Here is a 16,770-nt window from a genome sequence, read left to right as displayed (position 1 = left end):
CAAACAGCCAGCCATGACTGCAAATAATTGAGCAGCAAAAAACAATTATTTATTTATATAGAAATAACATATCAGAAAAGCAATTGTGTTCTCTACGTAACGATTTTGCCTACAATTATATGGTTAAAATCACTCATGATTGAGAATGGGGATTTTTCTTTTTTCATTATCGCAAATTATTTTTAAAAACTTGAATAAAGTTAATTTATCTTGGATTATATAATTATTTATACATGTATATAATATATTTTGGGTTGTGTATATTAATGGACTTTCCATTTGTGTGAATGAAAATCGAGGAATGTTGGTTTTTCCTAAGTAGGAAAATAAAAGTGTTATAGATGAGCTTGTATTGTGTTACACGTTATGGAAGTTTAAGAATAATTGATTAAGTTCTTTCTTGTGGGTGCAAATCAAGGGTAGTTTTGAACTAAAAAAAGCTTGACTTGTGTGTAACTGTACGAGCAGGGCCTGGTACGTTGAATGTTGGACCGATCGATACAAAATATGCCTAGCTAGGCTATGCCACTTTTTCCTATTTTTTGTTTTCCTCTATGTCCTTCGTTCATGCTTTCTTTCTCTTATTTACGGGCTACTCGTAGTTCTGCCTGATATGTTGATAAAATTCGAGTGCTATTCCGTTCGTCGGTGTGGTGATTTGTGCAACATCGTTACAGCTCTGCCCGTTATATCATAGAAAACAGTCGTCCGACTAAATCTTCGAAGCACATACTGTAACGATGTACTTGTTACAAGCATCGGTTTGAGTTATTGTTTCTTGTTGTTCTTGTATACACGATATTCACAATAATATGCTTATTTTCATTTATGGTGTGTTTGGTTGAGTGGATTAAATAAGGATAGATTAATAGTCCAATATTTATCGTTAAAATTTTAAGTTGTTTTAATAATCATTTTGACCCGGTTTAAGATCCAATTTTATTAATCAAATAATTATCCATAAAATTGGATCTTAAACCGGGTCAAAATGATTATTAAAACAACTTAAAATTTTAACGATAAATATTGGACTATTAATCTATCCTTAGTTAATCTACTCAACCAAACACACCTTAGTGTTTTATCTTTACGAAATTGTTTTTGTTCATTACTTTTATATATATATATATATATATATATATATATATATATATATATATATATATATATATATATATATATAAACGTTTTAATTATTATAAAGTCTATGGGTTGTTCAAAAGAAACGAAGCGTTAACAATATTTTTAGAGGTCGTCCTCTTCTGGCTTTTAACAAACAATTAATTAAAGGTCCCTCTCTTTTCACTTTTTAAACAATTTTTTGGGCTACTTTTTTGTACTCACTGCTTTAATTATATATATGTTTATCGTAAGTGTCCAATTATTGTTCTTCCAGTGGAAAGAAGAAAATACATTAATCTAGGGAACAAGTTTCAATTTTTGAATAATCATCAGGATTCAAAATTTTATTTTGTACGACAGCACGAGCAATTAAAATTTTAGATTTCAGTGTATATTGAAAAACTCCAAAGTTCAAACTCACATAATAGCAAGTAAATTATATCAGTCACATAAATTACACTGAACAAGTTTTGTGTGACAACTTCGTCCAAATATTGGTAAGTGGTATAGAACGTATATACGTATGGTTCCTTTTGGTAAATATATCTAAATAATTATACATAGGTTGATAATATTCTATCCTATCCCATCCTATTTGGTAAAGATTGATCGGCATTCTAATCAACAATATCGTTGATTAGTGGGCCAAAAATAATTGGAAAATGATTTGAAAGCTGAAAAAAATAATGAAACTAGAAATAAAATAATTGAAGCATACGACGGACGGATTCATAAAAAAACATCATTATTAATGGGGATATTCGTGACATTTCAACCCCACCCACCAAAAATAAAATATATATAAAAAATAAATTCAAATTATGTTGATGAATTTAATGATATTATTCTTTGGTATTCAATGTATTAAACGGGTCAGATTTGTAAAACTCATATCCAACTCAATCAAATCCACACAAAAAAAATCACTTTTGACGTTAAAAAATATTATTTGTCAACATAGTTATGAATCAGGTCAATATGTCTCACGCATATAGAAACGTGAGACCGTTTTATAAGAAACTTACTCAAAATCTACATATTGGTAAGCAATGATGTGTTTTAGATCACGTATTCGTTTGATTCAAATATATAAGCAAATATCTTATGTAGCAATATTTTTTCCCTACATTCTCACTCACATACCCCTAATTAATTCGGAGTCTTGTAGTTAACTAACTATTACAAAGATCATAAATTATTTATATAATCATTCATTAAATAAGGGTAAAACTAAAAATTAGTTGGTATAAATGAAATTTTCGATAAATTTCTTAATCCGTGTGAAAACATACGTATCTAATTAAGACGGAAATAAAAAAAAAAAACTTAAATTTTAGTGTATAAGAAACTCGTATGTAAAATGAGACATACATTAAAAATTTTGAAGAATTAAAATCTTATAATTTTTAATAAAGTTTTGGAATTTTTTAATGAAGGTTTAATAATTGGTGAGACTCAACTTTTTGGGGTAGATAACCTTACAACCAAGGAACTCAGAGAAACTTCATAGCTGGAAAGTTGGAATATTACACTTCGAAAAGATGAAGATTGATACATTTAGTTATTAGATGACACACAATTGTGCGTATCCGTGTATATCAAACCTAATCTAGACAAACTTTTGGTAGTGATGTACACTCCATATTTAATCAATATTTGGATTATTGAGTTTGCATTAATATTGCTTCATCCACGATCAATCGAAAAACTTGTGTGAGACGGTCTCATATGTCGTATTTTGTGAGACAGAACTTTTATTTGTATCATTCATGAAAAAATATTAATTTTTTATACTAAGAGTATTACTTTTTATTGTGAATATTGGTAGGGTAGACATGTCTCACATGCAGATAAAGATTCGTAAGATCGTCTCACAAAAGACTTATTCATTTAAATACTTCAATTGATCCAAATACAACTGTGCTTAGATATATTTTTTATGAAATTATTTTTATTTGGTGATTGTGACGGAATTCTGATATTTGTCTCCGTCGAGAATATTTCATCGAGTAGTTAAAATAAAAGAATATAGGTGCTTGCTTACTTGCTCGGAAGTATCGAGAAAAATGCCCAAAATATTTTATGTTGCTACCAACTAACCAATATTTTTCAAATCATGTAATAAAAATGTGATTCACTTTTGTTTGTTTCTTTTTTTAAAAAATAAAATAAAATAAAATTCTCAAAAAGAGATATAAGACATCACAATATTGGCAAAAACCCGTGTGAGACGATATCACGAATCGTATTTTGTGAGGACATATCTCTTAAATGAGTCATCCATGAAAAAATATTACTTTTTATTGTGGATATCGGTTATTGGGATCATCCATGAAAAAAATATTATTTTGTATGTTAAGAGAAGTAATACTTTTTATGTTAAGAGTATTATTTTTTATTGTAAATATCGATAAGGTTGATTTATCTCAGAGCTAAAGATCCGTGAGATCCTCTCACAAAATATCTCCTCCACAATATTACAATCCAACGGCTGGAATTCTTCTTAAAATTATATAATATAAAAAAATGTACCCGCGTGGAACTTACTGTTTGTTCGAATTGACTCAATTGGTCGAAACAAGAAGTATAAATTTTCGTTGAAATAATTATTTCTAATTAAATTTTATTTGAGTTTTTATTTTATTATATTTAAATTTTGCAAATGATTGAGGATTTTGTGAGGTAGCTATTCTCTGGAAAAATTGAATATATATATATATATATATATATAAAGGTTGAAGTTTTTGTGATCCGACTTTGTACACTAATTAGTTTTTTTTATAAAAACTCATCTAAGATTTTTTTACGAGTCAATATAAATTTATGACTCGATCCAATTCATTAAAATAATATTTTTATATAAAAAATATACTTTCCATTATAAATATAAAACTAAAACGAATGAATCAATATACACCTAGGTCGTTGGTTAGTTTGATTGAAAAGATGGAAAACGAGCACACGGGAAAACAATGGATGGATTGATTATTTTTCTTAGGGTAATTATTGGCTCTAATAAAAATCAAATTTATATTCAATAAAAAAACATATATCATTTTTATCTTCTTCAATCATTTCTGTAATGATAATTACCAAAAATTAATGAAATAATGTTTTAAGTGAAGTAATAATCAAAGACCGCTCCAACGGTTGGTTGGTGAACAAAGATCTCGTAAATGCACAATGTGAACGCTTTCTATTTCTTTTTTTTCTTTGAGAAATTAATATAAACGTGTTAATCGTGTCTTATGTTACGTCTATTCCATTTTGTTTTCAAATCAGACTTTAGGGAGAATAATTTTGAATAAATATAATGGGAGACTTATTTACGGTGGATTGAGTATTATTTGAGCTGAATATTTATGGCTTTATCTCTCTCAATATCAAATAATATTGAAATTTTTTCCATAAAAAGTTAAGAATATTGTATATATGTCACAAATGTTTCGTATTGAAATATTAAAATCAATAAAAATAGCTTATAAACTCATTGCGATATAACACCTAACAAGAAAGTTTTTTAGGACGATAATCATCTTGGCTTTACAAGCAAACATTATCCCATAAGCAAGTCTCTTGGGAGGAGGACACCATCGAAAAAAGTAGTGAACGTCCTCTGGAACAAAATAATCTCCTTAGTTTATAATAAATGAGTAAGTATCTTGTAGGACAGTCTCACGAATATTTATCTGTGAGACGGGTCAATCCTACCGATATTCACAATTAAAAGTAATATTCTTAACATAAAAAGTAATATTTTTTCATGGATGATCCAAATAAGAGATCTATCTCATAAAATACGACTCGTGAGACCGTCTCACACAAATTTTTGCCTATAATAATTAAAATTTTCAAGTTAATTTTGACAATTTCTTGACTCCAAAATATAAATTAATTTGCGCCAAATTCCTTATTGATATATTTTTGCATTTATTTATTTATTTAAAAAACATTGATTGACACACTGGAACATCATCATCAGCATCATCATCCCAAAGGGCAAATTGGTATATACCACAAGGTGAATCAAGTATTTAAATATATATCTTTATTATTATTATTATTATTAAAAGATTATTATCCAAATTTAAAATTTTAAATATCACAACGGTTCGTCTATTTAAACCCAGCATATGCCTCCATATTTCCTCCCCCCTCTCCTTCCCATTCCTTCTCTGCACAATAAAGATTCTGCCTCTGCTATTCTTTCCAGTTAATCCGCATTTCTCAAATTCTGGTATGCTTTCTATTTGGGATCTTGCCATTGTTTTCATTTTCATGGTTTCCATCGACAAATGAAAGATATTTGAACTTTCTGAGATAGATGAAATGACTTTTGGGTCATGGGACTGAAAGGGTTTTTCCAAGGAAGGAACGAGGATTTTTGTCAAGAGAGTAAAATTTAAAATTTTTTTTTCCCATATAAATAAAGGGTTGCCCTCTCCATTAATTCCTGGGGTTTTTTTGTCCGTGTTTTCGTATCTGCATTTTCATTCTTTGTTCCTGGTTTTGGGGTACCAGATGAGGAAAAAGTGGGTGATTCTTGAATTTTGGGGGCGAGTTTGGAATTTAATAGTTCCTATGTCAGTATGGAACGTATTTAAAAGTTCTGAATACGTTTTAATTGTATTTTTCCCTCTTTTGGATGTACAATTTCTCCCGTTAAAAATCCTTATTCAAGTCTTTTACGTCTGCTTTATTAACTCCTTAATATGCTACTTAATTTAAGATTACTTTTGTTGGTGGACACTTTTCTTGTAGATACGATGTATCGAGACGAGTGGTGATAGCCCATTTAATCTTAATGAAATAATTTTGATACCAGGAGTTGTGCATGAAAAATTTGTCTTCTCTAAGTCTGTTCTGCCTTTGAGAAATGAACTGCATTTTCATGTCCAATTCGATGAATTTTACATTAGCCCTGCGATGAATGTTTAATAATTTCATTTGTTTTCTATTCAAATTGTTAGATTGAGATGGAATATGAAGACCGGTATAGACAGGTTCAGAGGCCAAAATATGACTGCCTTCTGTTTGGTGAGTTTTTAAACTTTAAGAAATAGCTTTAAAATTGCAATTGCATCACACAAATGACGATGCTCTTTTTTCTTCTTTAGATCTTGATGATACCCTTTATCCATTAAGTTCTGGTCTTGCTACTGCTGTTCTTAAGAACATTCAAGGTAATTTTCTCACACCTTAAAATACGTGTAGTCGACCTTTCCGAGTAAAGTTTCGTGCCTGCTCAGTGTTATAGTTGTTAAATTCTCTATGGGCGTGTGATTTATTATGTCCCTCTACAGATTATATGATTGAAAAGTTGGGTGTAGAAGAGAGCAAAATCCCTGTTTTATGTGATCTACTTTACAAGAATTATGGTACAACAATGGCTGGTCTAAGGGTATGTTTATCTTCCTTTGGATTGAAGCCTGAATTTCATATGAAAGATCATTTGTGATACGGGTGTTTCTTGCAGGCAATTGGCTATGATTTTGACTATGATGAATATCACGGGTATGTAATTTTCTTGAGAAAAGCTTGACTGGATGGATTACTCTATTTTCTTGTGTCTTGAATTCAGTATGTTGGATGATTTAATCAAGAAGTTCACAAGCTCTGAATTGTGCAGTTTTGTCCATGGGAGATTACCTTATGAAAATCTTAAGCCCGATTCTGTACTGCGAAGCCTTCTTCTAAGCTTACCCCAACGGAAAGTTGTAAGACTTTGTCAAATTTTGTGGCATTCACAAATTTAGTATTATTTACGTTAACAAAGTATAATTCATCTGATTGATTTGATTAACAGATATTTACAAATGCTGATAAGGTCCATGCTATTAAAGCTCTAAGTAGCCTTGGTTTGGAAGACTGTTTTGAAGGGATCATTTGCTTTGAAACTCTTAATCCTACACACAAATACGCAGCGTCCGATGATGAGGACGAGATTGAATTTATGGGAACCAATCCATATTCTGGTGCTTCTACATATAGCCCTCGAAAAATTTTCGACATTATTGGACATTGTTCTCAGACCAATACAGTAGTATCATCAGGATTGCCCAAGACACCAGTTGTCTGTAAACCATCAGAATCTGCTATCGAAAGGGCTCTCAAAATCGCTAACATTGATCCCAGCAGAACTGTCAGTTTACCCTTTTTATATCCAATCATTGAAGCTTACCCTTTTCTTGTATTTAATTATGCTTACACGCATTATTCTCTGATATTGCAGTTATTCTTCGAGGATAGTATTCGCAATATTCAATCCGGGAAACGAATAGGCCTCGACACCATGCTGGCAAGTTCTTGTTTATTTCTTATTTGAACTCCATTTTCAAGAAAATATATACAGAAACATGTAGCTTAAACTCAACATGAAATCTGTCTTTCCATCACAACTTACAGTAATCTGTATAACCGGGATTGTTGTTGATGCAGGTTGGGAAATCCCAGAGAGTGAAGGGATCAGATTATGCATTAGAAAGTATTCATAATCTTCGGGAAGCCATACCAGAGCTGTGGGAAGCTGAAAAGCTTGCTGAAGTTAACTACTCCGGGGTACCACTGGAGGCTTCTGTCATTGCTTAGGTGTTGTGTCATCATTTTCTTGCGAGCAAGATAACCATGACTATGTTCCATGCCAGTAGTTCTTACTTTTATGTCATATTCTATTTTCTGTTGATTAAGTGATGTAAATGTTTTGTTGTTCATCATTAATTAAAATTAAAATAAAGTTTACTTCCAATAATCTGGTCAATATATATATATATATATATATATAACCGATATTATGAACAAGAAAATAATTAAGATATAATGATGTCAAAAACAAATAATGCAATTAATTATTCAACTGCCCACCCAGAAATTATTGAAAATGAAGATGTCAAGATCCAGACCAAATAAAAAAAAAAAACTCGTGACCTTAATGCAATTATATCCCGCATACTTCGATATGAGTAATTTAACCCTCATTTTATGCGTGATCTTTTGATAGATTCTGCTTATAACAACAGTTTGTACGACAAATCCTAAAAACATAGTTTTTGAAATGAATTATTTGGATTCGAAGAGAGGAATTATAATTTAGATTTTTTTTAAAGATTTCAAGTGACTCTAATTTATGAGGGTTTGAAATCTGTCAATTTACTGTAGAACAATAGCACAAAATGTGAAGAAAGAATCTGAAATTCAATGAATCCAAAGATATCCAAACATATTAAGGATTTTCTCAATTTCAAATCCATTAATCCAAACACAATTCAAGTGCTTGGAGTTGGTTCGTTGGCTCGACAACGAGAATTAATGAAATGTTCATGAGTTTAAGACATTGTGCAGAAAATTAACATACAATCCGGAATTCGAAAGCAAGTTTTTATAATTATATTATTTAGTCTTCATCTTTCAAAGAGCTTATTATTCAGATACAATCTAAAATTTGCAATATAAATTTGTGTCCGCCAATAAATGCAGAGGTTGGAAGATGCAATTAAGAAGGTTGGCAGATGTTTGAAGATGAAGAAATGCTTTTAATTAATTGTGAAACGTGTGAAAATGCTGTTATAAATAGGTGCATCATTCCCTCATTTCAGATAATCCTTTTTTCGAGTTTTCTATCATCTAATTGTATTTGAGTGTTTAGTTCTATAATACTCGTGAGGTGTTTTGTTATCCTGTATTAAGAGAGTGTGTGTTCTATTTAAAAACATAGTGAGCATGTTGTGCACCATAAAATATTATAGTGGAATTCTTTTATCTTGCACATGTTTTTATCCTAATAATTTTTAGGGATTTTCTTCGTAAATCTCGATTTCCAGTTTATTCTTTATTTTTTCATATATTATTATCTCAAGTTGAGATACTTGAGACCAACCATTTGAGACCAACAATTTGAAGATATGAAAGGCGAAGGTCAAAGATAAAATAAAAAAGATGTAGCTAGTGGGTTCTCGCGCGGAATGGTTGGGGAATGGTTGGGGTTTTCTTTTTCTTCATCGTTTGAAATTGAAGGTGATCTTCCACTCCCAAAATTCATTTTTTTGATAAAACGATTCAAGAAAAATTGTATATTTATATGCTTGTAAAGTTGTGCTTTTACTAATAATTTTTCACATTAGTCTTGTCATCAGAAGTCAATTCATTGTCCTGACAAAAAAAGCTTTGTCATTTCAATCTTCTTATGCATGTGTTGCTTTTATTTACGGATAAATCACAAAGACTCGTTCAATCATGTTATATCGATAAATAACTATGATTTATCACTAATGATATGTCTAATGAGGTTTATTTCACCTTATCTTGTGAGGTATTGTCCCCATGAGGTGATCAAAGGCCCAGATTTAAACACATATACACCCCATGAAGTGATCAAAGACCCAGATTTAATCACCATGTAAAATCAATGGCTGAGATCCTGTGAGGGCACTGCCCCCACAAGTAGCATCTACTCTACCGTATAATGGGTTGGAGTGAACCAAGACATTACCCTCATACCAAGCCTTTATTTAGTTGAAACCGTTTCATTTAGGTCCGAGATGGGGTCCCTCTGTTAATATAGTAATTTTAGCAAATATTACTAAAAATGATGCTTTCAAGGGCGTGCATGGTAAGAGCTTTTTGAATAATTTTTTTTATATTAAATATTTCTAAAATTCTTTTCCCCCAGAAATATTAAATATCAAGATCCCTTTCACCCAGTATGATTATTATGAATTTATCATAGCATTTATGCTTGTATCATAATCTAAAATTGATGTTAATAATAAACGCAAATTGTGTAACCATACTATAGTCTAAAAGCTATATTTCATTGCCATTTTGATATAAATGATAATAACTCTTTAAAATCTCTTCTCATTGATTATAGTATCCATATCACTCTCCACACAAAAAATTATATTCTCCCACCATGGATTTTATAATCCTTCAGGTAAAATGTGAAAGCTAAGACGGTCTCATAGGTCGTATCTGTGAGACAGATCTCTTATTTGGATCATTCATGAAAAAAGTTTTACTTTTTATGCTAAGAGTATTACTTTTTATTGTGAATATGAGTAGAGTTGACCCGTCTCACAGATTAAGATCCGTAAGACGGTCTCACATGATACCCACTCAAATGTGAATGTAATATAATTCCAAGAAATTAAATTTTTAAAAAAAATGAGGACAAAGTATTTTCTGTACATATTTTTAAGAAAGAAATATCAATAATTATTTAGAAAAATACTAAATATACAATAAATACATCCTATAACTATATTTACAACTATTATATTGTTATATTTTGTTATTATTTTATGAGATTTTGATAAATAAAAATAATTATGTGGAATTTTTTTAATAAAAATTATCATACAAATCTAGTTCTAAATCTTACATTACTCGGGTCGACTCTCAATCTATATTTTCAATAAAAATAATATTTTTACAATAAAAAACAAAACGGTTGGGAAGTTTGTTTGATTGCATATAGGTATGTGCACCCTTTTGACCCATTGAGGAAATTAAACCACATTTGTGTAATCAAATCAACGACTGAATAGGATTTTGTGGAGCAAAAGAAGAATATACTCTCTTTGACCAAAAGTTGGAATGAAAGGAAATCAATACTAAATACGATATAATTATTGCCTGAAATGTATGGATCTAAAATTAAATATAATTCGAGTACATTTCAGCTTGCGCTTATCCAACCTATTTCGGACACAAAATATTTCGTACACTAACAAGTGATGTGACGTAAACCGGACAAGTTAGATCATATGAAGAACATCCTATCCCTATCGACATACATAAATGCAAAAATGAGAATTGGTTCATGCATAAAATGACTGTAATCAGGTTTTTGTTGCTGAATTTTTTCCATTTTTGGAAGAACTCTCCATGCCTTCAAATTTTGCAGCAAATTTTTTTCTAATTTCTGGTGGCGTCCATGGAAGCAGAGTAATGACTGTAATCAGGTTTTCGTTGCTGAATTCATGAGGGTTGGAAAGTGGCAAAAATGTTATTATGTGAGGTCATCAAAGGTAAGAGAATGAAGGATTAGTCACCAAATCCCATACTTATCCATCAAACCTAAAACAACTTATATTTTCGTTTTAAAAATTATATTTCAATCTTAAACAATAACAAACGTTTAAAAGGATATAAAATGGTAAAAAAATCAATTCTGAAATATGTTACATAATATTTAGATGAACTTATTTTAAGTGGTTTTGACTTTTGTAACAAATAAAATATTTGAAAATTATATTTAGAAGACGTAAAAAATCCAAATAAGACCACACAAACACTACCACATACATTAATATATATTCTTTTTCGAACCATTGTCGATTTCTACAAGGTAAATTTCTAAAAGAAATAACCTTTATGCACAAAACCTAAATTTTTTTATATTTCATCCGACATATGGACTTGAAATTTAAAATTTCTACTATATTTAATATTACGTTATTCGATAGAGGCAAATATCTTGGCAATATATAAAATGCTTTAACACCAAATTTATACAAATATACCGACAAAATGAAACAGTCAAGGCCATCCGTGACCTCGAGGTTGAAGCTCTGAAGGATCTATCAAGCCTTCCAAGACAACAAGTTCATCGAGAAGAGATAGCTTCTGATCTTCAAGGGCTTTAATATCATATTCAACCTCTTGCAACTCCATTTGCAATCCATGGTTTTCTTCCTCCAAAAGCAAATATTTACGCCTCAAAGCTCTGTACTCTAAATCTGGTAATGAATCCGATATCAGTTTTCCTTCGGCCAACAAGGGTGAAAGGCCATTCTCTGGACCTCTTTTGGAGGCCTTTAATCCCTTCTGTATTTTCAAACCATCACAAGGTGCAGTGTTTGAATCCAACATTAGTCTGTCTTGTCCAAACAATGGTGAAACATCATTCATCATACCTCTTTTCGAGGCCTTTTGCCCCTTTGCACTACCACCAGGAGCTTGCAACAATGCAGCATCTTTTGCAGAAGTTTTAATTTTCCTAGACTTGCTGACCGAACCATCATGTGTAGACAGAAATTTCTGGTCTTCCATACTATCTCGATTAGTTATTGGATGCAGTGCTCTGATGGCAGAAAGGAGACTGCATAGAGTAAAGTAGATTTCACTGATAGACCGTAGCGAAAACAAACAGGGCGAAACCAATAAAAATCATCAAAATATTAATTTAAGAACTCGTTTAACTAATACTCCAGAAGGTATGTGAGGGAAGCACGTAACATTAACTGTTAAAATTGGAACGCGGACCTAACTCAACCCCAAAAGCTAGCTCAACGGGGGAGGATTGTCCAAGCCAATATATGTCACTCAAAGGTTAATTATCTAACCGATGTGGGACATTTAACACACCCCTCTCACGTCCAGGAATGAACATCTGGAGCGTGGAGTTTACAAATGACCCAATTATGGGCAGAACGGGTGGCCTATGTATAGGCAGTCCAACACATAACGGTGAAACCCGGGCTCTGATACCATGTTAAAATTGGAACTTGGACCTAACTCAACCCCAAAAGCTAGCTCAAGGAGGAAGGATTGTCCAAGCCAATATATGCCACTCAAAGGTTAATTATCTAACCGATGTGGGACATTTAACATTAACTTATAGAAACTAATATGACTCCCACTTCATCGGAGCATCAATGGATCATATTTTTCAGATTGTCAACTTTCCTGGAAAATAACATGCAGCGCATAGACATCCCAAGAACAAGAGTATTTTGATGGATGGATGTTACAGCATTCGTGGTCCAAATCTCCGTAAGTTCATCAGTTTTCATGCTACTTCAGTTTTGATACTTTTTAAGGGTTTAGGATGATTTATTGTCAAATGCCCAACAATTCAACGTCCAAGAAGCATGGAACAAGACATCACAGTTTTAAGGTTATCAAGTTAAATTCTGAGTGCTGTGTCTACAAAGCTCGAAGCAATTCATTTGAGGTAAGAATGTGCCTTCCACATATGCACATAGCTTCTTGAAACAAAATAAACCCATGCTCTCAAAGAATTTCCCCAGGTCAGTTTATTCTCCTATTTGACTGGCATGATGAAAGAATAAGAAGAAGAGTAGCTCCCCTAGAACCTGGCGAAGCCAGTATCAGTAAGGGAACTTATAGCCATGACTAATCCAAGAACACTTCAGTCCTCCCTTTAATTGCCTTGTTGAGCTGGAGTATAAACATGCCAAAAGATTAACAGAAATCCAGAGGTCTTGATTCAAAAGTCTCTTTGTGTTGGTACTTTTTTTGAATTTCTCTCTGTAGGCCACATAGCTTGGTCTAATATTTTCTACTTATTTTTCCAAGGTGCTCAGACAACGACATGGGAAAAAACTCTCTGAAACCCTAAATCATGAACAGACTTGTATTGAGAACCCATATCTCCAAAACTTTTCCTCTATTCAACGCCATAAATTACTCAAGGCACACCAGCATAAAATTGAAAGCATGAGTTAACTCCATACAAAAATAATTTCGTCGCAGATCAAAGCTCATATTATAACCCGTCAAGATTTTAAATTCAACATTGTCCCATACCAATCAATCGATTCCACAAATCTCACTGTTTGTCGACTTCAAGGGGTTCAGTACTTAGATTTAGTCCCTTTGTGAAATTTTCACACTAATCGTGAATGAACAATTTCGAAATCTGCAAATATGTAACCGCAGATAATCAAGCACAAAGCATATGCGAACTCCTATACAGAACCAAAAAAATGGATTTCGAGAAAATTTTAGAAATCATACCTGAAACAAGTTAACAATCGATTAAATAGTAATCGAAGCAGGATTCATCGCCACAATCCAAAACATTTTCGTCGGAATAAGACGACATAATCGTGGAGCCAGGATTATATTTTCGTACAGCTATCGAACGGGGGACCAAAATAATTAGGCCCATAATGAATGAATGGGCTTTGCTCAATCACCGCTATTCACAATCAACACAATAATAAAAGCCCATTTGCAGTGGGAGTGCCAAGCCCGTTATGGAAGAAAATAAATTTAGTAAAAACGGAATCGCCCACCGTGGGGCTCGAACCCACGACCACAAGGTTAAGAGCCTTGCGCTCTACCAACTGAGCTAGACGGGCTTTTTAAATAACATGTCTCCTTTAAAAGTATTTAACATATCATTCCAATAAGTTTATTTCCAATGCTCAATAAAAGTTTTTTTTAAAAATATTATAAAAAAATATAAAAATATTGCAAGTTGAAAAGTTTTGTAAAATAGAATTCGCAACAGCATCTCTCAGATTTATTATAAATTTAATATTTTAATTATTTATTTTAAAAAATTATTTTTAATTGAAAAAAACGGAAAAAAGTTATCCATAATCCGCAACGAATTACCATGGATTCTGAGAAGTTCACCATATTTTGTGTTATGAAATTTATCAAAGCATCCTTTATCACTCTTTATTTATTGATTAATTATTAAAACATTATATATTCGCATGTGATTTGGATTACATTTTCAGAAATTTCTCGCTGTTTTTGGATGATATAGTTATGATGATTGAAACATCCTAATAGATGACTCCAAAACGACCCGTGCATAAAGAGATCTCTAGAAATATGTTCAATGGATAAAAACAAGTTTTTGTTTTCAACTCTTAATGAGTTTTGCATCTCTTGTTGAGTAGAGTAATCTAGCTTCAGGAGTACTCTTGATTGACACATCTACGTGGAATGTGGAAGTGTGATACCTTCATATGTGAATTGTCGCAAATTCTCTACATCATTCACTGAACTTGGATTCAAACTTCACTATGAAAAGATCGCATGTGATGTTGTTACGTTTTATCTTTGAGATGACAAAATTGGAGTATTGCTTGCACGACTTTGGGCAGAGTCTCGTAACGACTTTTGGATTATCAGATTAATCTTTTCCAAATAATCAGATTAAACTTTTCGAAATAAAAGAAGTCAAAATTAGTATTTTATTCTTAAGTATTCTACTTATATTTTAATTTTTAATAATAAAAGTATCAATGATTATTCAATTCCCCAAAAATCATTACTCTGTCCCTTATCATAACATTAGTCGTTAAAATCAAATGAATAATTTTCTAGACAATTAATCAATTTCCATTATGGTTAATTATTGAATATTTAAATATAGATTTGAATAATAAAATAATAACAAAATAATAATAATATACAAGGCTCTAATATAAAAGATAATCATCCATTTAAAATATTTATATACATAACTTGAGGCCTCTCGTATGCAAAAAAACAAGCAACATTTCACCGTTCTTATTTTAATTAGTATTATTTTCTAAATTTAATTAACATTATAAAAATAATAATTAATGTTCTCATAATTTTTTATATTATTTTTTTATATAAAAAACCTAATAAACCAGGAAGGATACGTATTTATTCAGATTTATGATCATTATATTTATAGCAGATTTTTTTTAAAAAAACTTGAAAACTCCTCCAATTCAGATTTAGGATAATTATAACGTAGTGTACTTTAGGAAAAACAGCTATTAGTACATAAATGTATTTTGCGCTTATAATAATTTGATTAATTAAATAAAATAAAAGCGTGTTTGAAAGATTGAAGCCTTTAAAGAAAGGGTGCTGTTGGGTTCATCGACTTTTCCAAAGTCAAAATATGAATAGTTCGACTTGCTACATATTGTCTATTGTCCAACATGCATAAAAAAAATTTATGTCCGAATACATGCATATACGATAAAATAGTACACAAATAAACCAATATATATATATATATATATATATATATATATATATATATATATATATATATATATATATATATATATATATATATATATATATATATCATGAAATGTCAATTTACATTAATTTATTTCATTTTATATTTTGAGATCATGACAAAAACCTTGAACAAATTGAAATTAATAATTATAAAACTTGACTTTTCTCTTAAAACAGAGATCCATTTTCTGTATTCAAATTGAAAAAAGAAAAAGAGAAATATTTAATCAAAATCTCACAATATATAAAATAAAAATCTTGCAATATAATGTTTGTAAATATCGATGTAAATTTATCATTATTCAATATTTTTTTACATTGGATTAATGAATTTCTTATGTAACCTCGAGTGTTTTTATATATCGCATAATTAATATATAATATATAAAATACAGACGAAAGGGACTCAAATAAAATAGCCTAAGCCTCCTCATTTACAAGGGACTACGTGTATCTATTTTAATCCCTACTTCAAAAAAGTCAAACCTTTTTACAATCTCACGCATCATGCATGTTTTTTTGTTCATTTTTTCTCTAAAGTCAAGTCCTTAATTCATTTACGTGGATTCGGTGCTTTGGATTTCACGAATCTTTATCTGTGAGACGAGTTAACTCTACCGATATTTACAATAAAAAGTAATATTCTTAACATAAAAAGTAATATTTTTTCATGGATGATCCAAATAAGATATCCGTCTCACAAAATACGACCCGTGAGATCGTCTCACACAAGTTTTTGTCTTGGTTATTTAATAATATTACTATGTGATCATCAACCATTGTTAATTTCAAACTCATTTACACACAAAAATGCATACACCAATTACTTAAGACATCATTTTAAAAAATTAACTATTAATTTTATATCTTAAATACTTA

At 30.8% G+C, this 16,770-nt stretch overlaps 1 protein-coding gene, 1 long non-coding RNA gene and 1 other non-coding gene across 4 annotated transcripts; 1 reads left to right on the top strand and 2 right to left on the bottom strand.

Annotated features, from left to right (window-relative positions):
- Positions 1-5,236: 5,236 nt before the first annotated feature.
- Positions 5,237-7,870, top strand: LOC140817922 (suppressor of disruption of TFIIS-like). Of its 2 annotated transcripts, XM_073177714.1 has the most exons (9): positions 5,237-5,359; positions 6,093-6,159; positions 6,240-6,305; positions 6,426-6,523; positions 6,599-6,636; positions 6,752-6,839; positions 6,929-7,264; positions 7,355-7,420; positions 7,561-7,870. In XM_073177714.1, the coding sequence occupies exons 2-9, from the start codon at positions 6,099-6,101 to the stop codon at positions 7,708-7,710; spliced, it is 903 nt and encodes a 300-aa protein (XP_073033815.1). In that variant the 5' UTR covers positions 5,237-5,359; positions 6,093-6,098; the 3' UTR covers positions 7,711-7,870. The 2 variants fall into 2 exon arrangements, with proteins under 2 accessions (XP_073033815.1, XP_073033820.1); XM_073177719.1 differs by having other exon boundaries at positions 5,355-5,359; positions 6,929-7,420.
- A 3,663-nt stretch (positions 7,871-11,533) lies between these two features.
- Positions 11,534-14,055, bottom strand: LOC140817919 (uncharacterized). Its single transcript, XR_012114892.1, has 2 exons — positions 13,882-14,055; positions 11,534-12,220 (listed from the first exon to the last, which is right to left on the bottom strand). It is a non-coding gene; the product is annotated as an uncharacterized lncRNA (long non-coding RNA).
- A 100-nt stretch (positions 14,056-14,155) lies between these two features.
- Positions 14,156-14,228, bottom strand: TRNAK-CUU (transfer RNA lysine (anticodon CUU)). The gene has a single exon. It is a non-coding gene; the product is annotated as a tRNA-Lys (tRNA).
- Between the last annotated feature and the right edge of the window lie 2,542 nt (positions 14,229-16,770).

Source organism: Primulina eburnea, chromosome 2 (genome assembly GCF_022965805.1).
Source record: "Primulina eburnea isolate SZY01 chromosome 2, ASM2296580v1, whole genome shotgun sequence".
NCBI lineage: Eukaryota > Viridiplantae > Streptophyta > Magnoliopsida > Lamiales > Gesneriaceae > Primulina > Primulina eburnea.
This window is presented reverse-complemented; position numbering and strand designations above follow the sequence as displayed.

Excerpts from the sequence above, each read along its gene's own strand:
- LOC140817922 (XM_073177719.1), top strand. The coding sequence starts at position 6,099 with ATGGAATATGAAGACCGGTATAGACAGGTTCAGAGGCCAAAATATGAC. Across the intron at positions 6,160-6,239 it reads ATATGACTGCCTTCTGTTTG|ATCTTGATGATACCCTTTAT; the intron begins GTGAGTTTTTAA and ends TTTCTTCTTTAG. Across the intron at positions 6,524-6,598 it reads CAACAATGGCTGGTCTAAGG|GCAATTGGCTATGATTTTGA; the intron begins GTATGTTTATCT and ends TGTTTCTTGCAG.